The sequence below is a fragment of the Sesamum indicum genome, linkage group LG2 (genome assembly GCF_000512975.1).
Source record: "Sesamum indicum cultivar Zhongzhi No. 13 linkage group LG2, S_indicum_v1.0, whole genome shotgun sequence".
Taxonomy (NCBI): domain Eukaryota; kingdom Viridiplantae; phylum Streptophyta; class Magnoliopsida; order Lamiales; family Pedaliaceae; genus Sesamum; species Sesamum indicum.
In genome coordinates, this window is record NC_026146.1 from 11,694,759 (window position 1) to 11,721,667 (window position 26,909).

The following is a 26,909-nucleotide window of genomic DNA, read 5'->3' on the forward strand; positions in this document are numbered from 1 at the left end:
TAACAAGGGAGGTATGCTTCAAATCTCTAAAAGCCTGTTAGGATTCTTTTATAGGATGATGGTGTCGAACAAAATCATGGAAAGACTCATGCGCCCAGATTCCAATTTCAACCCCTACGATGGATTTAGGATTGGAGGAATCGGGAGAGTCCTCAATCAGATAGGACAAATTTTGAGGAAACATCACATAATCTAGAAAGTGAGTTCAGTTGAGTTTGCTATTCTCATGGAACTTATAGGTACTATGATGAAAATGTAGCTTATTCCTAGAAAAGAGATTCTTGAAAAATTAAGTAAGCTTAAAGAAGAATAAACTGTTACTATAAAATGGATCCATATAGGACTATTGAAGTAGTAATAAAAACATTCTTTAAGGAAGGAATTGATTTAGAAATACATTTATCAATAATGGATAAACGAATTAATAATTTGAGAGATAGTTGTCTTGGGACAATGATAGGTAATTTGTGTGCAGGAAAATTAATATTTGATATTCATCTTAGGATTGCATACGACCTAGCAGACCAAGATTTTGGTAGACTCTTGACCCTTCATCAGGATTTTAAAAGAAAAGATCTAATGAAAGAAGGTAATAGACCATATTCTATAACTTATAGAATAGCTTATGCCCTTTCCAATATACATTATTCAAATTTATTTCTTAGAAAAGAGTATATTGAGATTTATAAAATTTTTAAGAAATTTGCTAAGGTAATGGCACTAGATTCAATTAGGATACCTAGAATAGGTGATATCGATATTGTCATAAAAGATCACATAGTGTAAGACCGAACACTTAGTTCTAGAACTAAGTTTAGTAGCAAAATGTCCTTTTCGGATGATAGAATCATAGGCTACGAAGGAAATGAGAAAGAGTTATAAAAACTTGAACTCCTCAAGAGACTATGACAGATAACATAAAACTCAGATGCCCTGAAGGATATAAAGAAATACAAGTTATATTTGACATCACTAAGAAAGAAAACTTTTTTCCTTGTGATGTCTTATAACATTTGCAGCAACCTGTTGTTGGTAGATATAAAGCATGCTAGAAATAACATGCCATGAAATTTTAGTTGCAGGACGAGAAAATGGGAGTATAACTTTGGGGTTAAATCTCCTTGAAGATCATAAACCATGGGGAAGAAAAAATAACGGTATGGAATTCAGTCTTGATGGTGTTACCATAACGATTGAATGACTAGTCCATTTTCTATATATGCATCTGTTTGTATGATCAATATCAGATAGAATATTTTGCAGCTTATATTGATTTAGGATCAGGAATTTGCACAGCAAAGTCGGGGTTTTTTTCCTAAAGAAGCTATGAAAACCTTACCCGTTACTGGACGTAGGGATTTTTCATAAAAAATTCTACTTAATAAGGGTATAAGTGAGAAGAAAATTATGATTGGAGGAGCATTTGGAACACCTTGATACAGGGTGAAAACGCATCATATCTACTTTCATGGTACAGGTGTTAATATATTGCTAAATAATTTCATTCAAACTTTTACAAAATATATGCAGGATAATCGGAGGAATTTGTTAATCTTTAGTTCTAACTATAGTAGTGAGATACAAGTTTGCAAAGAGAAAAGGCATTTAACAGAATAATGCCTATAAATTTTCGCAGCAAGTATGGTGATTTCGATGCCAGATTAACTCATTCGAAAAATACAAGATAAGAGGAAACAACAAGAACTCATCGATAGCAATAGCTTCTACGAGTAATTTGAGGAAGAGATTAAGAACCTCAGAGAAGCATTGCAGGAAATAAAGTCGCTAGATATTAGCGAAGAAAGCAAGCTATCTCTCGAAAACGTCAAGAGACTTATTCAGAGGAACTTCAGTGAAAATCTTCTGGCATGGTGGGATAGGAACAAGATCGAAGCCTTTGAAACTTAAAGCAGAATACAAATATGAGTACCTTCGACGCAAGCCTATCTAAATGAACAAGGAGGACAAGTAGGATATGCAGGAGATTATCAAGGAGCATACCAGTCTTGGACTCATCGAGCCTGGAGTCTCTACTTACAGTAGTAGCCTTGGTTTTTTGGTAAGAAACCATGGTGAGATAAAGTGAGGTAAACTCAGGTTGGTAATTAACTATCAAGTAATAGAATATTAGAATTTGATGGTTATTATATTTTGAGTAGAGGGCACTTAATTGACTGCATCAAAGTTGCAAAAGTATTTTCTAAATTTGATTGTAAATATGATTTTTATCAGATTAAGAAGAATAGTGAATCATAGAAATTACTGCATTCTCCACACCACAGGGACCATATATTTGGAATGTGCTACCAATGAGATTATCTAATGCACCCCAGAAATTTTAAAGAAAAATGAATAATCTTTTCAAAGATTATTTTTTTAAGTTTATGTTTGTCTACATTGAAGACATATTAATTGCATGTAAGAATATGTAAGATCATATTAAATATTTTCTGATGCATGTCATAGAGAAGGATTAGTGCTTTATGAGAAGAAAGCTACTATTGCAATTAATAAAATTGAACTTTTAGGAATTCTTATTGACAAAGGAGGTATTGAGCTGCAGGATCATATTGTTGAAAAAATCCAAAATTTCCAAATGTACTTAAAGATAAGAAGTACTTGCGGAACTTCTTGAGAGTTGCTAATTTTTCAGGAATGTTTATAAAGGATCTTGCAAGATATATGAAGGATTTTCGACCCCTTTTAAAAGAAACAATGAGTTCAAAATGGAAGTGGGAGGAAATCCACACTCAAAGAGTTCGCAAGCTGAAACAGGTTTGCAGTAACCTGCCCAAGCTTTCTATCCCACAAGACGAGGATGAATTGTTAGTATACATTGACGCTAATGACTATCAATGGGCAGCGGTGCTCACGGAAAAAACGATTACAGGGAAAGATTCTTGTAGATATACAGGAGGGTTGTTCTCAAGACAACAAACCCAAGTTTGATACAGTAACGAGAAGGAGTTCTTTGCAGTTTGGAAGACTTCTAAGAAATGGCCTTTGCTTTTACTTGTTAAAGAATTCACCTTATAGGTCGATAATACTAACGTTAAAGTTTTTTTTGAAAAATAAATTAGAATCTAACATTGAGAAGGGTTATATTATCAAATGTCAAGCTGAATGTTAATACTATTGTTGTAATATTGCCGTAATAAAATTTCATGAGAATGTTCTTGTAGATTTCTGACAAGGGATGGAGGAATCTGAAGCAAACTCCATTATATTGAGGTTCAGACACCTTAGAGAAAACCTTGAAAAGTTTGACAAGAAGTTCAGACAGCTAGTGGTAAATGCCCAAGTTACCTGATGCAAAGAGCTGATCTAGACAACGTTCAGGTCGCAATAAGGAGTTCCTTGTTAGCATCCACCTCGCTATGGAACGACCAACGAGAACTAATTTAGAAGGCATCACCCTCGGGGATGATTTACGAGTCGGCAGAGCATGACCCTAAATATGTCCTTAGAGTGCAAGGTTCTAAATCTATAATATCAGATTCAAGTACCGATTGCACGAGGCCATCTCTAGACTTTGGTGGAAGGAAAACAATTGAGTCAAAAGAAGTGAAAACTCCTGATGATTTAAGTTAACCAAGCACCTTTGGGGTTAAAGAGAGAAAGATTATCCTTAGGCCAATGACTGGCATCTTTGAGGCTAATACTAACAAGTTGATATCTTCTTCTTCTTCTTCTGCTTGACAGGTAAACCAATGAATGTGGGAAAAATTTATTTCTAGAAAATGAGTGAACCCAAGCAAGACCATCATCGAAATATTCAGAAAATACAACAAAGTCTAGATGTTAGAAGGCTCCAATTAGAAGATGTTCGAGAATGGTATGATTTTAGAGCCTTGGCTTCAATTCATACTACGTCACCCCAATTTTTTGGTAATTTCAAACTTTTCGAAATGGATTAGTGAGGTAGTCTATAACACTTGGATAAACAACCTCCACTTGGAAAGAGGAGATATTTTGGAGTTCAAATTCGTATAAGCAACTCCAGAAAAATCAGGAAAAGGGTCTCATCCAGCTTTCCATTTCATCAAGCTGCAGAGACCAGATATGGTAGTATTTAACAAAATTAAAGCTGTCTCAGGAGAAGTTCCCTTGGCATCAACTATTAGTGAAGACGAAATCTCTACTAGAAGAGCTTGGGGATTATGATTCTGTCTCACAAGATGGATAAAGTCAAGTATCCATTCAAAATTTTCTCAAACAAAGTGAATGGATCATTCATGCTAAACTTCATGATAGGAAAAAATAATGAGTTCATAGAAAGCTTATTTGAAAAGAAGAGAATGTTAATTTGGAAAAATAAGCTACCAGCGACTGAAGCAACGGATGAAGGTATGCAACATGCTGGATGTTGGCATTGGCATAACCATATGCCCTTGCTGTAAGAAATAAGAGAAACCCCTGTTCTGGACAAAAATTCGCATTACATAAAAGAAACTCGAACCAAATCAGGATAAGGGTAAAAGAAAGAATTTTTATAAAATAAAGTAAAAATTATAAAATGTAAAAAATCAAGAATAAGACTATTGGCAGAAAACAATAAAGACCAGTAGTCAACAAAGTAGGAAAGCTAGCTAGAAATCACATGGCCGATAAATCATTATGATCAACAGCAGGAAAGGAAGTGGTGATGACGAACTCAGTGACGTCATCTGAAAGAGATAAGATGATGATGAACGTAGTGACGTCATTAAAAAATAAGTTCAGAGTTTGAAGTCCGCGAACACCTATAAAAAAGGAAGCAATGAAGCAGATGAGGATCATTAGAAATATTCTCTTACTCTTCAGAACATAATATTTGAGTGTCCAAATTTTTGTAAATTTTTGAATTCTTAGTTTATAGGGATTTTCCCAACAAGTCAAGTCCTCTATCATGAGAGGCTAAAATAGTTGTCTCCTCTAATGGAGGATATAATATTTCGTATATTTCTTCAATAAAAGTAAGGTTTCTGTCCAACTTGTTTGTCCAAAATTTTATTAAGTCCCTATATTAGAGTGCTTTTTATTCCCTAAGATAGAAAATGAAATAGGGCTGTGTTGTTTATTGCTAAAGGAGCCAATTGCCTGCGAACCATCTGTTGTAGTAGTATGGTTGAAAGAACTCTGTAAAATCGAGAATTTGGAATACCTAGGAACAAGACGGTTATAAGGACAATAAATGAATTTATAAGGGCAAATTTTATTTCGAAAGCATGCCTAATTTGAAGTATGTAGTGGACTAGGATTACTTTTTTGCTAGAAGAGCAAAATGGTCATAAAATGGGTTGAAGGATTAAAATCACGAATATTTGAAAGATATAAAATCAAAATTATCACCGCCAAAAATTAGACAACCAAATTTACCAACTCCTTATACATAAAGAACGAAAATTACAATATTGCCTCAAACATGTTATAGATGTATTAGTTACCAATGTAAAGTTTGAAATACAATGATATATTTCAGTTTTTGTTCAAAAAAAACATACATGGTTTTGATAATATGTGGAAATGTGAAAGGACAAATAAAGCAGCAGTGTGGTGTGAGTGATGGGTCATCTCTCCATCAGTCAATGCAGTGTAGTGATGAAATGAAAGAGACTGGACTAGTGTAGTGATGAAATGAAAGAGACTGGACTCTACATCAAGGCCGTTTGTTTGCTGGCCCACAGACCTGACAGAAGGACCCATCACCATCAACCCATCTACGGACACCCCTCTCACCCCAGTACTAAATTTTGAAAACTAATATTCAATTCTGCATGGTTTTAGCAAACTAAAATATATATATAATTTCCTCCAATTTAGTTTCAACATAGATATTGGTTTAATTTTCTTATCTGGGCATTTATCTATTGAAAGTTTAATTGATCTCCATAATTGTATAATATTAATAAGTGCATTATTAAAAGAGCCTATTCCTGGCTTTCCAGCTGAACCAAAGTGAGTGAAGGAATGTAACCCGTTTTTGAGGTGATGACTTGAGTAAGTGTAGAATACATGTAATATTTGTTGACTTAGTTAACGAAATAATAGGACAAACCTTTTGAGAGATTGGAATAAAGAACTTATACTTTGTACACATGTAAGGAATGAATCGGTCATCGACTTCAGCCAATATTCAGAAATTTAAAAAATTAATTACAAGCCTTTTGGGTTAAACAAACCTCTATAACAAATTACAATGAATTCAATGAACAAGAATAATAGTACAATAAATAATCCAAGAAACTGCAGAATAAGATAGACAAATAACATAACCCTGTAACCAGATCTTAGACTCAGATAACCAAGACCTAAAGCCATCAAGTCCAAAGGTCACAACCTAGCACGGTTGCTTAACTCACAAAACCACCAAGGCTTCAGCCACAAAGGCTACAGCCACAAAGGCTATTCACAAAACCACCAAGGACACAATCACTTAGGTTTTTACAGAGCCACCAAGGTTTTGCCACAAAGCCTATTAATTAACCAGTGGCTTCAAACTTTTAGAGTATGAAGAATAACTTAGAAATTTCAAAGAGAAGGGAGAAGAGGATAGGAGGTAAAGATCATCCGATGCCATGAACCATTTTCTTATTAGCCATATAAAGAAGTTGCTGATTAAATGGCATTCAACGGCCATTGATGGGGAAGAGAGAAGATTAGAGGAATACGAGGAGGAGGAGGAGACCCAAACGGTCACTTGGGAAGAGGATGAGAGAAACAGACGGCGGGGGAAATGGGGATAGGGTTAGGGTTTGAGAGAATGAGAGAGAGAGACTTAAGTAGGCAGTCAGACGGATCAAACCAATAAGTGGGCCGGGTAGATGGGTTAGGAAGCTTGATGGGCTTTAAGTGAGTAAGCCGTTCAAGTGCTAGGCCTAGCCAATGATTTGGGCCATTTTATTAATAGTACAGATGTTCAAAAGTATCAATTCATTTATTACACAGAGAACAGAGAACTGATTGTAGCTTATGTCAACAGAATAAAAAATCTGCTGTAGGGATACTAAGATAACCCATGAGTCATGCATGAAATTTTATTCTTTGTATGTAATATAGTAAACCAAGAAAGATTTGGTGCTTTTGATAACAACCATTTATATGCAGATTTGATTGAGAATTTACCATCAGAAGTCCATGCCCAAGTAATTATGTTGCTAAATCTTTATGTACAATAGGAATGGCTAAGATTCTGTTAATAATATGTTTAGGTAGATAAGGGCTAATAGTATTAAGGATTCATTTGTTTAGTATGCATTTTTGTATCTTGAAGATTCACATGTAATATATTGCCATATTATTAAGCACATGTTTAATAAGAATTTTTGTACCAACATATGAAAGGCATTTATCATACCATAATGCAATCTTATTTTCAGTTTTGTTTATGATCTCATAAAACATTTTCTTAGAAATTTATTAGAATAAAAAGGAAGACCTAAATATTTATTGTTAATGTTTTGAGTGGACAAATTAAGTTGTTGAGAAATAATACATTTATTATTATTCTGTGTAAATAGTGAAAAAAGAGCAGTAGATTTTTCTCAACTAATAGTTTTTCCTGATATCTTGCTAAATTCTCCCATAATATAATTTTCAGACGTGAAATACTTTTGCGATTTTCTTTCAAGAACATTAAGCAATCATCTGCAAATGTAAGGATTGGTGGGGGGGGGGGGGGGCTATTATTCGAAGGTCTCATTCCATCTAATTTATTGTCAATCATTTCCTGGAGAATTCTATTTATAAATGGTTCTAAGCAAAGAATGAATAAATATGAAGATAAGAATCTCATTGACGGATTCCTCTTCTTGGACACCAAGGTGCTGATTCAGTAGAGTTGCTAATCAGACTGTAGGTTGGGGGGGGGGGGGGGGCGCTATTATTCGAAGGTCTCATTCCATCTAATTTATTGTCAATCATTTCCTGGAGAATTCTATTTATAAATGGTTCTAAGCAAAGAATGAATAAATATGAAGATAAGAATCTCATTGACGGATTCCTCTTCTTGGACACCAAGGTGCTGATTCAGTAGAGTTGCTAATCAGACTGTATGATACTGAGGTAACACATTGCATAATCCTATCAATAATTATCTGAGGGAATTTAAATTTAGAAAGTGCAAATTCAATGTAATTTTATTCAAGCTTATGATATACTTTTTCAACGTCTAATATAAGAGCCATATAAAGCATATTCTTATTTTTCTTTCTCCTCAGTGTAAAAGGCATTTCATGTGCTAGAAGTAAATTATCTGCTATTAATCTTTTGGAACAAAAGCATTTTGGCACGGTGAGATAAGTGAGTTCAGTAGAGGTCTAATTCCGTTCAAAAAAATATTAGATATAATTTTATATATTATGTTACATAATTAATCGGGCGAAAATGAGATGAAAGTGTAGGATTTTCCTTCTTAGGTATTAAAATAATATTAGTCCCATTAATATAATCTGGTAAAATTTCACTGTTAAAAAAATTAAGTACCTTCTTAGTGATATAATTTGATGTAGAAATGGGAATTTAGAGCATTCGGGCCTGGACCCTTTAGTGGACCGATTCTTTTAAGTGCAGCACCAAATTTCTGTATGGTTATGGGTAGAGTCAGGTTTTGTTGTTCGGCTGCAGTTAGTGATGGCATATTTAAATCAAGGAAAGTAAAATCTCTAGAAATTAATAATTTTGGGATCATGAAATTTTATTAATTTAGCAAGATATTAATATATCGATTCAACCCATCTTAGGTTATGTAATGAATGTTCTATATTCATCCAAATTTAATAAAAAATTACTTAGTTTTTTACCGTGTCAACCAAGATCAAGACACAACCATCTCATACATAGTGGAACATCAAGTCAAATGATTAGTTAATGCATTACACAACAAAGGAGAAATCAGTCATACCAATCATGCCCCATAAGGGCTTCCATATGATGTCTTCTACGGGCCAGTTTAGTGAACTCAATAGCGCCTTATCAAGTACCTACTAAAATGCACGGGCGTCATACGGCATTGTATATGAAATACAACAATTATCATATAATGCATCACTTAGTACTGTAAGTTTCAATAAAATTATAGTTGATGCCCTATTTCGATGGGTTCTTGACTTGAAACAATTAAAATAAGAGTTAATTCCATGATCACCATCTTATGCACCACCTAACCCCACAGTATAACAATATAGAGATTTCAACCAAATGCATATATCACTATTTATTTTAAGCACAAGATGAAATGGACCAAAGAGCAATTCTCATTATTAGCATTATCATTGACAAAGATTGTTTTCCCAAATAACCAACAATTGGCTTGACTATTACCTATTCTAACACTGTAAATTTTCCACAACATTTGGCGTCGTTGATAATTGAAAATTTCAAATTGAGAGGACGATCGAAGACAAACTCAAAAGGGAGGACTAGTGATGGGGAAAGGGAGGAAAGAGGAGAGGCGATGGGTGAAAGTGGAGTTGCAATGGGAAAGGAGGAGGGATATAGGGGAAAGAGGGGGTAAGGGAGGAGGGGCGATGGTGATGAGGGGAAGGGGAAGGGGGTTCAGGTCGCAGCATCAGGGTCTGTGGTAGGGAGGGGGTTGTGTGTTTAACTTTTTTAACAAAAATACTATCATATATATATATATATATATTAAATATATATTTTATTGTTAAAAATCAATCAAATTCGGCCCCAAGGCTGGTGAGGTACACCAGTCCCTCTACAGTGGATAATTTACCTCATTTAACAAACGCAATTTATTATTTATTTAATTTATGATTTGTTCTTTGGTCACAAGGTATTGGATTGCATTTTTTCCTTGTGACATAACTCAAAGTTGAGGGACGTAAGGGCTTCTCTCTCTCTTAAGTCAAAAACCTTCACAAATCCGATCTCCTTAATCCCTAAACCCCAGAAAAAAGTTGAACAATCCAACTCAAGATTTCCCTGTGTCCAATTCTCAATCGGGGGAAGAAGAACAAAGGAGGATCATATGGGCATAGTAAGGAGTAGCTTCACGTTCATGGTGGGCACAGCATTCGGAGTGTATGTAGCCCAGAATTACAACGTTCCGAACATTCGAAAGCTATTCAACACTGGCGTTCTGATCGCGACTCATATAGAGGAGAATTACCGAAAGCCCAAGAAACGTGACGATGATGAGTGAAGCCGGAGGCTTTACTTAGTTTTCAATTTTCACATACGCCTACCAGGTGTTTCTGGTATTGGCTGTTAAATATTGTTTAACATTTTAAATTTTTGGGATTCTTTCCAAAGATTGACAAAGGGTCCCTTTTAGACTTTTTATGAACCTGTTTGAAAGAGTTGGTGGTTCTGAAGATATCGAAATTTGAAAATATTTTCTATTGTTGTTGTTAACTAGTGAGGTCGAACTAGTTGATATTCTGATAGATTGATGTTCATTCACTATGTTGATCGGTTTAGAACAGAAAATCTTGCTTTGATGTTGAACGCATTTTAGTTTGCTTCTTGATGAATATGTTGAAATTCAGTATGATTAAATGCATACAATGGGGTTGCTTGTTGAAATGATATGTTACAGGAAATAGGAATTGCGGTAGTAGGGTACAAACATAGTTTTTGCTTCTTTTTGTCGCTTTCAGGCTGTTGCATAACTGAATATGCGATGCTTTGTGCTGTATATGCAATATGAAGACAGCATTTATGTTATTATTATGTTCAATGTAATGCATAATTTTTGTTTAATGGAGATAGAAGCCAGTAAAGTTACTGGTGCACCAATGTCTTTCCAGCTAAATAATATGGTTGCTTCGGAACTCTGCTACTAAGCAGACTACTTGTAGAGAGTTTGTAACCTAGATCAAATACATGTAAGAATAATGATCGTACCCAATCGCATTAACTATGATCTACAATACATTAGTGAAAGAGTTATGAATCATAGGAAATGTATTCTTTACCATGTCGATTTGGTTTTGAAAATCTGGTTAAACGGCCTTGAAGTTAACATTGTGCTGATAGACAGAATTTTTTGATGGTTGTTTCCAAGTGTGGTGCAGGGACTACGTAAGCCATTATTTTCTGCTTATCCAACTGAAAATTCCAGAGTTCTCTTGTATATTGTTATGCTTGTTATGAATCTTATGTGTTGCTGGAGATCATGCTGTAAAAGGTACTTTTATCTTGGATTTACCTTGTCATCTTGTTGAATGTACTGTTTGCTGCTGAGACCGTTCATTTTCCAATTCCAATTGATTTATGTTCTATCTGTTAGCATTTGGTGAATGCTCTTTTCTTACTAGCGTAGAGTGATAATCTATCTTCCTACATAAGGAAGACATTAACTTTTATTTTAGTTGGTTGCTGCTCTTTGTGCACTGTCACATAAGAAATGCATAATCTGTTTGCTCCTAATTGTTATTTGCAGGCCATTGCCTTTCATCATTTAGAGACCACCAGAACATGGTGATTTCATTTTTTGTTGTTGCTTTCCATGGGGGTTGGTTCGGGTGTGGGCTTGTAATTTGTTCTCCCGCAACGTCTTTTTCACTCCCAAAAACATCAGTCTTTTCCGTAGCTTTTTGGCATTTTTCAGTTGATCTTGTTGTTTAATAAGACCTGTCTAGGCATACTGGAATGGATACAAATATCATAGGTTTTCATAGGATACTTCAAGAAGTGTGGCTTTTGTGATTTTAATGTCAGTCGACAATTTTATATTGCTTGCCAAAGGCTGGTGATATCTGATTTGAAGAACTTGTTTCCTTTGAATGCATTCCAAATCAACTTCTTGAGGTTTATGTGACTTATTTCTCTTTCTTGGCCCAATAAAATTATGCCATGCACCGTCTCTGATCTGAATGTTTCTGATGCTATTGTAGTGACTTTTATGATGTGAACATCCTTGGGCTCTTTTCTAGAGCTGGCATGATCGTTTTATTAAGCAGCAAAGCTATCTTAAACAGTTGGAGGTGGCACTATATAGCAGGGGTTTAGTGCCTCGGCAAAGTTAGCCAATATGTTTAACAAACAACTTCTTGCATGTTTCAGGTGGAAACTCCAAGTGGACCTATTATCTTCCTGGACTGATGGTAATGACCAGGGAAGACAGAATATAATTCTGGTATTGGACGTGCAGACTAGGGTCTTGAGCTAACTCTGGTTGAAACTTGAAAATTGCCATAATGCCTTTTCAAGTCCCAACCATTATCTATTCCAATATTTCTTGTTAAAGGCAGTATTAACAAGGGTTTAGAAATACATTTGGTAAACTTTTAGAAACTTTATCAGATTACTCTTGGAAAAACTTGAATGATCAAATAATTGTTTTGTTTAACTTCTGAAATTAATTTCCATTGGATCCGTTAGATAGACTTGTAGTGTTAGTTTATTCAATTGATGCGAATGTCTTAAACCAAAGTTCATTTGCATTTTTGTTTCCTTAATGTTAATTTCATTCTCATAAATTTCCGCCCATCCTATTAATTAGAGATTAGTTTTAGTTTTGGTACTTATTTTATTAAATCGTGTGGGAACAATCTTTCTGTACTATTTGACGGCTAGAGCACTTGCCAGAGCCTTCTATGCATTTCGGTAAACACTATACGAAGTTGATATTTCGGAAAAAATCATGCTTGACGTTCAAGTTATTAGTATCTCAAGACTACTATTACTTGAAATGAACCATAGATTACAGGTACCATCTTGGACTCTGATTTGTATGTCAACAAATGCAAAGATTTGATGGAAAAAGAATCACACTACAGAGTTTCTCTTGTGTCTGCAATCAGAAACTGGTTTGACCCATTGATCCCATCTGTTCAAGGATTTGTTCCACCAGTATGAAGCTCAAATTCCCTCCTAGCAGGTAGCATTTTGTGAATGGCATCATATATCAGTCTTGAGTTGAAAGGTCAATTACCCAAAAACACTTCTTGGAGGCGATTTTCTATTTCATTGACCAATGTCCCCAGTTGCTCTTTCGTGGGACCTTATGAAATCTACGTAAATGTTTTCTTCTTTGCTAAGTTGTCAAAGCACATTCCAGAGATATCAATACAATATGCAATTTGTAGTTGATTGCACCTGCCATTTGTCCTCTGTCAACTCTTTTTCTCTTTTTTTTTTGTGGGATTTCAATGTCAGCATTAGACAAAGTCATAGAGGAAAACTGCAAAGAATTGCAAGGAATCAACAACCTTGAAGCTCAAGGTTTGACATGCTGCTGTAGCATTTCGACATCCCTATTGTGCTCTAGAAGGGTAGATGTGTGAAATCATAACAACAACTGGTAGCTGGATTAGGAACTAACCAAGAAATGGCACCTGACCATCATTTCTTGCTTGCTTTCCTAGTCATCTGCAGCGCCTCAATGCTGTTCCAAGCGGCAGAAATTAAAGCAGAAGCATTAGGTGATTGCCAAAGGAAATGTGGTGATGTAGAAATTCCTTATCCATTCGGCATGAGCAAGGGATGCTACCTCGACGAAGCGTTTAGAGTCGTTTGCAATGAGTCAACTGGTTCGGCTTTTCTACCTTTGATAGAATGGGAGGTAGAGAGCATCAACACCTTGACTCACACACTGCGACATAAGAATTTTCGTGGAGTAACACTTCCATTTAATAGTTCAAGAGGGCCGTATGTTTCTTCTTTCCCAACGGTTGCAGGCAATCATTACAGTATATCCAAGGCCAAAAACAAGTTTGTTGCAATAGGGTGCGATTTTCTTGCCTACCTTATTGATGAGGACACCGGCAAGGTCCAGGGATCGTGTTCGTCTCTCTGCAACCCCAATGATACAGTCCCCCTGCAGCTCTCATCTTGTGCAGGCTTGTTTTGCTGCGAGATAAGTTTCCCAGAAAGTCTAAGGAATTTGTCTGTATGGGTGTGGAGAACGGATTACAGGACAAAAGACTGGGAAAATGAATGTGCTTTCTTCACTTTTGTGGAGAAGGATTTCCTTAGTTTCAACAAGATGAAATTCTCTACATGTAACGAAAGCTATGTCGTCCCGATGATACATGAATGGGCAGTTGGGAATACAAGCTGCAATAAAGCAAGGGAAAGCTTAGATGAATACGTATGTGGCCACAATAGTAAGTGCATTGACTATTATCCAGTTCAGGGATACAGATGCCAATGCAACAACGGCTACCGAGGCAACCCTTATCTCCCTCAAAGCTGCCAAGGTAATATATAACAGTAATTCATTTATTTTGCACAAGCAACATTCAAGCAATCAGTAATTACATGTTTATTATTCGAATTCTACGTGCAGATGTTGATGAGTGTTCCAATCGGGAAGATAACAACTGCCCCGTGAAAACTCGTTGTGTTAACACAGAAGGCAGTTACTTCTGTTTGCCTAGTCGTACACGTATGCTTGAACTGCTGATCCCCTTAGGTATTCCTTCTCTTATAGCTTGTATTATTTCTTGGAGTTGGGCTAATAACACTGAATACTCATTGGACCAACAGGAACTGGACTCGGTGTTGGTCTTCTGATCTTAGTTGCCATTGGTATCTGGTGCTGGAGAAAGCTTGAACAGATAAAGAAACGCAAAATGAAGCAGAATTTTTTCAGGAGAAACGGGGGTCTACTATTGCAACAGCAGATATTCTCAACCAGGGGAAGTGCACTACTTGAATTGACACTTTTCAAGATTGAGGAGCTGGAGAAGGCCACAGACAACTTCAGTGGAAGTCGTGTTCTTGGAAAAGGAGGGCATGGAACTGTCTACAAGGGAATGTTATCAGACGGAAGAATAGTTGCCGTAAAGAAGGCTAACATAATCGATGACAGTCAACAAGTTCGGCAATTCGTAAATGAGGTTTCCATCCTGTCACAGATCAACCACAGGCACATAGTCAAGTTATTGGGCTGTTGTTTAGAAACTGAAGCTCCGTTGCTCGTATATGAATACATATCTAATGGCACCCTGTCGCAGCATCTTCATGATGAGCCTCACAGCTGCAGGTTTTCTTGGGAGAATCGGCTACGGGTTGCTGCTGAAGTTGCTGGGGCGCTGGCTTACATGCACTCCTACGCTTCCCATATTCCACAGGGATGTAAAGTCGAGCAACATATTGTTAGGCGAGAATTATAAGGCTGTAGTATCTGACTTTGGACTCTCAAGATCAGTACCCATTGACAAAACTCACTTGACAACATTGGTGGGAGGCACATTTGGTTATCTGGACCCTGGGTACTTCAGGTCTGGAAAACTAAATGACAAGAGCGATGTTTATGCATTTGGGGTCGTACTTGCCGAAATCCTTACAGGACAAAAGGCTGTCTCTGTCGAAGATGATCAGGGATTGGCGTTCCGTTTTCGATCAGCAGTTAAGGACGATTCTTTGTTTGACATTTTGGATAAAGTAGTGGTACATGAAGGGAAGGAGGAGGAAATTCTTGCATTGGCAAAGCTAGCTAAGAGATGTTTGAAAATAAATGCACATAAAAGACCAAGTATGAAAGAAATGGCGACAGAACTGGATCAACTGAGAAAGACAAAGGAGGTTCCAGGACATCAAGAGAGCTTAAGGAGAGAGTACCGTTCGATGAGTGAGAACTGCCACAGGTTTAGCGGTGGCGCCGAAGCAGAGGATGATCTACTTCTTCCTATTTCCTTTTAGGTCAGCTATTGCATGGTGGCAATGCATAATATTATATTAGTCATTGATTTATATTTTCTATTGGTACGTGGGAAATTATCAAGTTATGTTCCAAATATAAAGAATTACTTTAATTGACAGTTTAATATACTATAAAGCATAACAATGTGAGAAACATGTAGTTGGAGATAAAAGCATTACTTATCAGCAACAAAAATTACTTGTCTTCTCATCATTCCCTTTGTGCTTCTCCGTGATTTTCATAATTTTCTGCAGCAAGAAGTCGTTCTCAAGCTTCCTCGTTTCCCGCCTTTTATAATAGTACCTAATTATGGTAAGAGAGGAAAAGAATTAACATACCAGCAAACTCTTTTTTTCCTTCCTAATTCTATTCCTATCAAACTTCTCAAAATAATTATAAAAAAATAAGCTGCTTCAAAATATAATTCCCATCAGCAATCAAATTAGGCAAATCGACCCATCCCATGTCTGAGAACTCGTGGATTACAAGTTATAATGAAGCCGATTTCTATCACTTGGATTTTTGATAACCTCTTAGCAACGCTGCTACTGGAATTTCTTTCTTTTTCTACACTTTAGCTATTTTCTTGCAATTCTCTTTTATTCTATAAAAGCATCTAAAATGTCATAGATATATCAAAAAATAAATATCATATCATAAGAATACAAGAATATCAGTAGAAAAATACATTATATAATTTTACATAATTAATAAGTTTGTGTTACATATATATGAGATTAAGTAATAATTATAGTGAACAGAAATTTGGAGTGGCCTCACACCACTTTCGCATGTAAGAAACCTAGGTTCAAGTCCTCTGTTGTGCACACAATTTTTGTATTTTTGTATTTTTTTTTTTTTTTTTTTTTTTGTGAAATCCGTTAATTTTAACGGGTTTTTAATGGTGAGGACCACATTTGATGGAATTTTTATTTGTGAGATGCTAAATCTGATGAGTTGGAAATATAATGAACCAAATTTGGATAAAAGGCATACTTGAGGGACCAAAAATGATATTTACCCAAAATTGGTATATCAACAAAAGCAAGGATTTGACTAAAAGAGAAGCACATTGCAGGGAGTAAAATTTATTTTAGTCTCCAACATCTGATTTTAACTTTAAAATAACATTATTTTCAATTTACTTTAAATTAATCCCACCTTACGGAGTCTGTCATGCGTCTGAAATCAGGATCGGGGTTTGACCCATGGATACCATCTGTTCAAGGATTTACCTCCACCAGTACCAAGTAGGGGTGACAACGAGACGAGCTTGAGCTCGAACTTGGTAGTTTTTTTATTTTTTATTATTATTAGATTAAATCATGGGGTCGAATCACCAAATTTTTATATAAATTTATAAGTAATAAAATAGATTGCATAATGTATACTATGTTATAATATATCAAAATATAGTATGAAATTTTAATTTATTGTTATAAATATAAACTACTAATTAGTTTAGTAATAATATAATTAGTAAAATATACCAAAAAATAATTAATACTAAACAATTTAAAAATTGTAGAAAAGTATCCATTATCTGAAACAATGCAATCAATATACATAAAAATATTTTATAGTTGAGATTAATATATTTTCATTATCTGCAATAACTTATTTATAAATGTTAGTATTAGATTGATGTGACTATCATCATATATTGTTGAACAACATGGATTAATCGGGCCATCAAAATTCAGATCAAATCGTTAGATATGATCAAACTTACAGAAAAATATATTTGATAAAATTTTAGACCTATTGGATATACGGATGTCGAGATATCGTACTCGAAACATAAAAGTAATCATTAAAGACAGTGTATCGTTGAACCAGACCATGTGATTTTAGATCATACCGTCTAATATGATCTAATGGACACAGTCTTATATATATATTTAAATTTGGTATGAATCGAGTGCCTGAATTTTAAAGTATCATAATTATTGTTTAAACTTTTTTTATCTCATTATATATAATGAAACAATAATAAAAATAATTAAAATTGTTCAACCATCATCATTATTATTATCATTATTTTTAGATTAATTCATAGGGATCACTAAATTTCGACATAAATTTATAAGTAATAAAATAGATTGCATAATGTACAGTATGTATCTTGATATAAATTAGGGGTGGCAGATGAGTCGAGTCGGCTTGCGAGGCTCGATTTTGAGCTCGACTCGAGCTGACTTGTGTCTGTTCATGAGCTCGCGATCTCTTCTTATTTTTTTAAATTTTTTTATTTTTAAATTTTTTATATATTTAATTTTATATTTAATATTTGATCAATTTTATAATCAAAATTAACCATATATATTATAATTATTAATCAATATCATATATTTTATTTTGGATAATAATAAATTATGGTACTTTTATTTATACATTTAATCTTTATACAAAAATAAATTTATTCAACAACTTAGTAAATTATAATATTTTTTGTAATTACAATTATTATTTAATCTGGCATATATAAACTTTATGTTATATTTTAATATATATTTGTATTGCGTTATACATTTTTTAAATTGACAAGTAATTCACTTATGATTTTTTATTATTTATAAATTTATGCCAAAATTTAGTAATTTCTATGAATTAATCTAAAAATTATAATAATAATCATAATAATAACAATATTAGTAATAATAATAACAACAACAATAATATAATTTAATAATAATAATGATGATGATGATGATGATGGTTGAACAATTCTAATTATTATTTTATTATATATATAATGAGATTAAAAAGTTTAATCAATAATTACCATATCTTAAATTTCGGGCACCCGATTCATACGAAATTTAAATATATACAAGACTGTGTCCATTAGATTATATCTGACGATATGAGTTAAAATCACATGGCCTGATTTAACGATACACCGTCTTGAATGATTACTCTTATATTTTGAGTATGATATCTTAACATTCGTATTTTCAATAAGTTTAAAACTTTACCAAATGTATTTTTATGTAAGTTTGATCATATCTAATGGTTTGATCTGAATTTTGATGGTCCGAATAACCAATGTTGTTCAACAATATAAGATGATAGTTAGATCAATGTTATACTAACATTTATCAATATATAAATTTTGCAAATTGTGAACATATATTAATTTTAATTATATCTATCTAAAAATTTGATAATTGAATCTCATGATTTAAAATAATAATATTAGTAGTAGTTGTAATAATAATAATAATAATAATAATACAACAAAAGTCGAAACCCATCTCTCTCTCTTTTTCTTTCTGTCTTTCTCTTTCTAATCTCCATTCTTTCTCCATCTTTTTTCTTCACCAAATCCTTAGAACCCTAGCCCAAATCCATCTCTCCCTCCGCCACCGCCACCCACCACTTCTCCTCCCCCTCCCCCCCCCCCCCCCCCATTAATCGCCGGTGAGGTCGGAGGTAACATCTCCATTTGTGTGTTTTTGGATGTGATTCTGGCAAATGCGCTCGACTCGTCCGCCTGAGGCACCCTGGGGTGGTTCACGTGGTCCAGGCACTGTCGAGCTGACGAGCTCGAGCACAATTTCTCGAGCTCGAGCTTGGGAATGCAGTGTCGAGCTCGAGTTCGAAGTCGCAGAGTCGAGCTCGAGCTCGACAAAAATGGTGGAGCTGCCATCCCTAATATAAAACTCAAAAATTGATAAAAAAATTACAAGTGAATTACCTATCAATTAAAAAAAGTACAACACAATCCAAATATATATTAAAATATGACACAAAATTTATATAGGTCATATTAAATAATAATTTTAATTATAAAAAATATTATAATTTATTAAGTCGATGATTGAATTTATTTTTGTATAAAGATTAAATATATAAATAAAAGTATCATAATTTATTATTATCTAATATAAAATGTATGAAATTAATTAATAATTATAATATATGGTCAATTTTGAGTATAAAGTTGATAAAATATTGAATATAAAATTAAATATAAAAAAATTTTAAAAATAAAAATATATATAAAAAAATAAAAAAAAAAAAGGTCGCGAGTCGAAACAGAGAGGATTGAGCTCAGGTCGAGCATAGCAAGCTCTAATTCCCTCCTACTAGCTACCTTTTTGTGAATTGGCTTCATTGATCATTCTTCAGGAGAAAGGTCAATTACCCAAAAAAAATTGAGAACACTGCTTGGACACGGTTTCTATCCCCAGTTGGTCTTTTCCGGAAAAATAAAAAACAACTTCCTTGTGATATTGTATATGAGCAAATTATTTTCATATGAGAAAATGAATAGCAATTTTTCTTTCATTGTTTTTAAAAATACGGTCATTTTATCCCCCATGTGTTTCTTAAAAATGAAGCAATTTACCTCCCTGTTACTGTACCCTTAAGGAGCTAAATTGCTTCGTTTTAAAAAAATACAGGGGGAAATTGTATTATTTTTTCGTAGAGAGATAATTTACTATTTTACAATGTCACATGATTGCTATTATTTTTTTGTAAGAGGATAATTTGTTTGTTTTTAATATCACATGTAAGTAAATTGCATTAAAGCACCGTCCACACAATATCACATGTTTGGAACTTTATGTAATCTAGATGAGTGTTTTCTTTGCTGTGTTGTCAAAGCACCGTCCACACAATATCAATCCTATTGTGCAATTTGGAGCTGATTGCCGCTGACTTTTCTACTCTAACAACTCTTTTGTTTGGGCTTCAAGTGATCAGCAACAGACGGAAGTCATAGAAGAATCAACGACTCTGACTCAAGATTCGGCTTTGTGGTGTAACTGTGTAGCATAATTTCCACATCCCTGTTGTGCTGTTGGAGAGATGTGTGCAGTCATGAAAACAAGCTTTAGATGGATTAGGAACTAACCAAGAAAATGGCAACTGATCATCGTTTCTTGCTTGTTTTTCTGATCATCTGCAGCGCCTCAACGCTCTTGCAAGCTGCAGAGATAAAAGCAGAAGCATCAGGTGATTGCCAAAGGAAATGTGGTGATATAGAAGTTCCTTATCCATTTGGCATGAGCAAGGGATGCTACCTCGATGAAACATTCAGAATCATTTGCAATGAGTCAACTGGTTCTGCTTCTCTAGCTTTGTTAGACTGGGAGGTAGAGAGCATCAATATCTCAATGCACACGCTGCGACACAAGAATTTCAGAGGTGTAACGATTCCGTTTAATGGATCAGGAGGGCCTTATGTTTCTTTCTTCCCACTGGTTGTACGGCAGCATTACAGTATACCCAAGGCCATGAATCAGTTTGTCGCAATGGGGTGTGATATTGTTGTCTACCTTATTGATGAAGACACCAGCAAGGTCCAGGGATCGTGCTCGTCTCTTTGCAACCCCAACGAGACAGTCCCTGTGCAGCTTTCTTCTTGTTCCGGCCTGTTTTGCTGCGAGATAAGTTTCCCAGAAACTCTAAGATATTTGTCTGTAAGGGTACACAGAACGGATTACATGACAAAAGCCTGGGAAAATCAATGTGGTTTCTTCACTTTTGTGGAGAAGGATTTCCTTAGCTTCAATAACATGAAATTCTCTACATGTAATGAAAGCTATGTTGTCCCGATGATACATGAATGGGCAGTTGGTAATACAGGCTGCAATGAAGCAAGGGAAAGCATAGATGAATATGTGTGTGGCCAGAATACTCATTGCATTGACTATTATCCAGCTCAGGGATACAGATGCAAATGCAACAACGGCTACCGAGGCAACCCTTATCTCCATCAAGGCTGCCAGGGTAATATATAACACTAATGCATTTATTTCTCACACGCAACATTAAAACGATCAGTAATTACATGTTTGCTAATTCGAATTCTACGTGCAGACATTGATGAGTGTTCCAATCGGGAAGATAACAACTGCCCCGTGAAAACTCATTGTGTTAACACAGAAGGCAGTTACTTCTGTTTGCCTAATCGTACACGTATGCTTGAACTGCTGATCCCATTAGGTAATTTAAATCCTTCTAGCTTGTAATGTTTCTTGGAGTTGGGCTAATAACACTGAATAGTCGTTGCAACAACAGGAACCGGCCTCGGTGTTGGTCTTCTAATATTAGTTGCCACTGGTATCTGGACTTGGAGAAAGCTTAAACAAATAAATGAAAGAAAAATGAAGCAGAAATTTTTCAGGAGAAATGGGGGTCTACTACTGCAACAGCAGGTATTCTCAACCTGGGGAAGTGCACTACTTGAATTGACACTTTTCAAGATTGAGGAGCTGGAGAAGGCCACAGACAACTTCAGCAGAAGTCGTGTTCTAGGGAAAGGAGGACTTGGCACCGTCTACAAGGGAATGTTATCAGACGGAAGAATAGTTGCCGTAAAGAAGGCTAACATAATCGCTGACAGTCAACAAGTTCAGTCATTCATAAATGAGGTTTCCATCCTGTCACAAATCAACCACAGGCACATAGTCAAGTTACTGGGCTGTTGTTTAGAAACTGAAGTTCCGTTGCTCGTTTATGAATACATATCTAACGGCACCCTGTCGCATCACCTTCATGATGAGCCTAACAGCTCCTTATTTTCTTGGGAGAATCGGCTACGCATTGCTGCTGAAGTTGCAGGGGCGCTAGCTTACATGCACTCCTATGCTTCAACAGCCATATTCCACAGAGATGTAAAGTCGAGCAACATATTATTAGACGAAAATTACAAGGCTGTAGTATCTGACTTTGGACTCTCAAGATCAGTACCCATTGACAAAACTCACTTGACAACATTGGTAGGAGGCACATTTGGTTATCTGGACCCTGAGTACTTCAGGTCGGGAAAACTAAACGAAAAGAGCGATGTTTATGCTTTTGGGGTCGTTCTTGCTGAAATCCTTACAGGACAAAAGGCCGTCTCCAACGAAGATGATGAGGGATTGGCGTTTCGCTTTCGATCAGCAGTTAAGGACGATAATTTGTTTCACATTTTGGATAAAGTAGTGGTTTCTGAAGGTAAGGAGGAGGAAATTCTTCCACTGGCTAAGCTAGCTAAGAGATGTTTGAAAATAAAAGCGCATAATAGACCAAGTATGAAAGAAGTGGCAGCAGAACTCGATCAACTGAGAAAGACAAAGGAGGTTCCTGGACATCAAGAGAGCTTATGGAGAAAGTACAGTTCGGTGAATGAGAACTGCCACAGGTTTAGCATTGGTTCTGAAGCAGAGGATGATCATCTTCTTCCCATTTCATTCTAGGCCTGCTAGAAAGTATCACCAGGTAGTAAAAGTTTAGGCCAAATTACATGGTGAAAGTGTAAAATATTACATTAGTTATCAAATTATATATATTATTTTTGTTTGGAGTTTCAATTTAAAAATGGTTTGGGTTAAATACAATTTACCCCATGTGACATGTGAAATGAATAAAAAAATTTCACTAAAAAAATATTAGCAAATTACGTTCTGTGTTTTGAATAATTAAATAATTTATCGCTCTATTAATAATTTTTTTAATGGGTTTTTTTTGCTTATTTCACATATCATAAGGGGGTAAATTATATTTTTTGCTTTTAAATATAAAGAGTTAGTTTAATTGATATTATAGTATATATTTCATCATCAAATTAAGTGCTAACTTGTGTCAGATCGAAGTGTGTAATAAAATTATGCTTTGCAGCCAATGAATTAAGCTAATTATGTTACACCACATGCAACATATACATGTATGCTGATCAAATCAAGTCAAATAATTGGGTATTATCCATTTCTTATTCAATATTTACAACTTAATTTCCATGTTGTATTTGCTATTATTATATGAATAAAATACATTTTATCATCCGAACTTTGTTCATTTTTACACTTTTTTATTAAAACTTTTTTGGTGTCAACTTTTTTTTTTTCACAAAAACCACCTAAAGGTAGGGGGAAGCTTTTTAGAGTCCCCAGTCCTTCTATATTAAAATGCCCAAGAATAGTTACAGCAAGGAGAGCTACCTCCCTAAAATTTTTAGAATAGCCACAAACAAGGAGTACTACTCCCTTACAAATAGAGCAACGTTAAACAAGGAGTACTACTCCTTTACAACAAAAGATACGAGCAGGTGTACTAAGAAAAATTATGGCGAGTCAAATTGTTATCCCACCACATCGTGGATCGCACAACACCTGCAATAAATCTGTACAAAAGAGTCAAGCCAGAATGTATGTAATGTTCCAAAAGATAAATAAATGAACATTAGTATTAGCATGGAGATCATGTTTGTATGGCTTGTAGCCGTTGAACCTGTGAAAGGAGTTCATAAGACCTGCAAATGATATAACAACAAACAACCAGATAAACGAGCACAACAGAGTGACAAAATCAGAAGGTATTCAGACAAACATTGGCCATAACATCAACCATATGAACGAGTAACCTCCAAGGAATCCATACAGGTATAATCACATAAATAGTACAAAAAAGGCTCAGATAGGACAACAAGTGTCGACAAAGAACCAATCAGTAATGAAGTACCCCTAATTTTATGGAAAATATTTTAACTGAAATTAGAGGTACTAGTACTTCTGATTCTAATGGCAGGGAAGGAGCATGCGTCAAGTCTAATCAAACCTTTAGAAATACCTGTGATATTATTAGGAGATAGAATAGTGAGATGTTGATCGAGACATGCTTGGTTAGGAAAATAATCGGCCACTTGGTTACCCTCTCTAAAAGTATGTGATATCTTGAACTCAGTTTAGGATAGAAGATTTTTAATTTGTTGCAGTAGATTTTGAAGGTGCCATGGCCCATGGGAGGGAGAGGAAATGAGTTTGAGGGCGATGTTGGCATCTATTTCCATCCAAACTTTCCTAATGTTGCTATAAATGCATAATTTAATACCTCTATAGATAGCTTTCAGTTCTGCTGCTGTGTTGGAGATGAGGACAAGATGTTCCTGAAATGCAAGGACGGTCTGACTAAGATGATTTCTAATGATACTGCGTGCCCTTGAGACGCCTGGATTTCCTTTTGAAGCCCCATCCATGTTCAATTTGAACCATTCTCTATTTGGCTTAATTTTAAAAAGGGATGCAACGGATCTGTCCCATTCCCATTGTATAGCTCTCACGAGGTTAGTTTTACCTAGAAGATGAAAATAATTGAGGGTTTATGAGATAATACGATTAGCTTTGAAAGGAGCCCCCTCAAATATGGCAGCATTCCTGCAAATCCAAGTGTTCCACATGATTAGTGGGGGAAGAATATCTCTGATGTGAAGTTGATTAGAAATATTACTTCTCCAGACTTGAAGGATCATGAAAAAATTATTCGTATCTAGAATATTGAGTTGAAATTTGGAGGTAAAGAAGCTCAAAACTTCAAGGAAAACCTTGTTATGAAGGAAAATGTAAGGGATAGTCTCCTCCTCCTTCAAACAACAAACACATCCATAGGCCAGGAGATGCCCTTTTGTTTGAGTCTGTTGTCAATTGGTATCCAGTTATGGAGGACTTTCCAAATAAAGATAGAAATAGTAGGCCTAACGAGGTGGGACCACATATTTTTGAAGCTGGGTAGTGAAGGTTTGTGATCTCTAGTAATCTCCCGCGCTGATTTTGTAGAAAAGGAAACATGGGGGGATGGTTTCCAATGCATAAAATCTTGATGTTGAGGATTAATGGGGATCTGCAAAATAAGATTAATGGGGATCTGCAAAATAAGCTTCATAATATGCTGAGAAACAACTTCTTTCAATTTATCAATATCCCATGTATTGATGGTCCAGAAGTTTTTTACCAAGGCATTTGAGGCTCTATTGGGGGTTTGTGAGGGAATGAAGGATGCCTACAGGGAGTCAACAGTCATACCAGAAAGAAACATTGCTAGCTCCCAGGCTCCAGAAAATGTTCTCCTGAGAGACAGATTTAATGCTACAAATTCTTTTCCAAATGTTAGAGTCTTTCAGTTTAGCTTTAGTTTGAGGCAGGTGTAGACTTTTTACAGTATCTACTGATAGTAAAGCTTCCCCATAGAGAATTATTTTGTCTCAACAGCCACCAGAGTTTATGGGTGAAGGCTGTGACAGTATCCTTGATGTTTCTGATACCCAAGCCCCCTCTTCACAAGGATAGCAGATGAATGCCCATTTAGTCCAATGAATTTTTGGTGGTCAGTAGTGGATCCCTAAAAGAATTTGATAAAAAGTTGTTCAATTTTCTATAGAGTGCCAACAGGAGTACTCAATACTTAAAGAAGATATATAGGCATAGAAGATAGAACACTTTTAATAAGTAGAAGCCTGCCCCCTTGTGAAAAATGTTTCCCATCCACTGATCCTGTTTCCGATTTTGTCAATAAGGGGTTCAAATAAAATTTTCTTCTTATGTCCTTTATGCAGTGGAGCTCCAGGATAGGTGATAGGAAGACATTTGAGGTTGAAGCCTGTAATGGATTTGATTATGTGGGTTGGCCTTTTTACCAGGGATAAAGAAGCTCTTGGAGTGATTGATTTTTTTGGCCTGATTGGTCCTCATATAGATCCAGGGATTGCAACAGTTTGGTCAGAGAGTGTTCCTCACATTTGGTGAAAATAATGATGTCATTCGCATAGGCCAGGTGAGACACTTTAGTTTTACAGCCCGTCTGATTGAACATATCAGAATTCTGTGAGAAAAGGTGATTAAGCCCTCTGGATAGAGCCTCTGAAGCAAGGATGAATAGTGCAGGAGATATTGGGTCACCTTGTCTAAGGGCCTGAGATGCTTTGAAGAAGCCAGATGGTTCTCCATTAACCAGAATGGTAAACTAACAGTGTTCAATAGCGTGCTTGATGAGATAATAAATCTGGAGGGGAAACCCATCTTCTCAAGAATCACATAGAGAAATTTCTAGTTCACCCTGTCATAAGCCTTGGACATATCCTATTTTAAGATAAGATTCCCTTTGCTATGTCTCATGTCGAGATGATGTGTCATTTCTTGGGCCAGAAGGATATTGTCAGCAATGAGCCTACCAGGCACAAAACCAGTCTGGGATGGGGAAATAAGGCCAGGTAGAGCTTGGGAGATTTTAGTGTAAAGAAGCTTGGGCAAGATCTTATTAGTAATATTGCAGAGGAAGATAGGTCTAAACTCGGACCAGGATTGGGGTGAGTCATTTTTAGGGATGAGAATGATAGATGTGGCAGTGAAGCTTCTGGGCATAGGGGTGCCCCTAAAGAAATCCATGACAGCTACAGTGACATCCTCTGCGATAGTATTCCAACAAGCTTGAAAGATGCTGAAGAGAATCCATCAGCCTAGCTACACTGTCTTTATTAATAGAAAAGAGAATTTATTTAATATCTTCTTGGGAGCGTGGTTGGCAGAGATTAAGGAGGACATCTTGATGA

At 35.5% G+C, this 26,909-nt stretch overlaps 3 protein-coding genes across 3 annotated transcripts; all 3 read left to right on the forward strand.

The window, feature by feature from the left end:
• On the forward strand, positions 9,762-10,385 carry LOC105155838. Its single transcript, XM_020692132.1, has one exon. The coding sequence runs from the start codon at positions 9,968-9,970 to the stop codon at positions 10,139-10,141; it is 174 nt and encodes a 57-aa protein (XP_020547791.1). The 5' UTR covers positions 9,762-9,967; the 3' UTR covers positions 10,142-10,385.
• Positions 10,539-15,747, forward strand: LOC105155932 (wall-associated receptor kinase 5-like). The gene is given in 5 exon segments (XM_020692131.1): positions 10,539-11,128; positions 12,007-14,144; positions 14,234-14,359; positions 14,434-15,004; positions 15,006-15,747. Coding segments are annotated over 4 exon segments (2,154 nt in total). The 5' UTR covers positions 10,539-11,128; positions 12,007-13,273; the 3' UTR covers positions 15,592-15,747.
• Positions 19,594-22,913, forward strand: LOC105155839 (wall-associated receptor kinase 5-like). The gene is made up of 3 exons (XM_011071812.2): positions 19,594-21,334; positions 21,425-21,550; positions 21,626-22,913. Exons 1-3 carry the CDS (start codon positions 20,464-20,466, stop codon positions 22,786-22,788), a joined length of 2,160 nt encoding a protein of 719 aa, XP_011070114.1. The 5' UTR covers positions 19,594-20,463; the 3' UTR covers positions 22,789-22,913.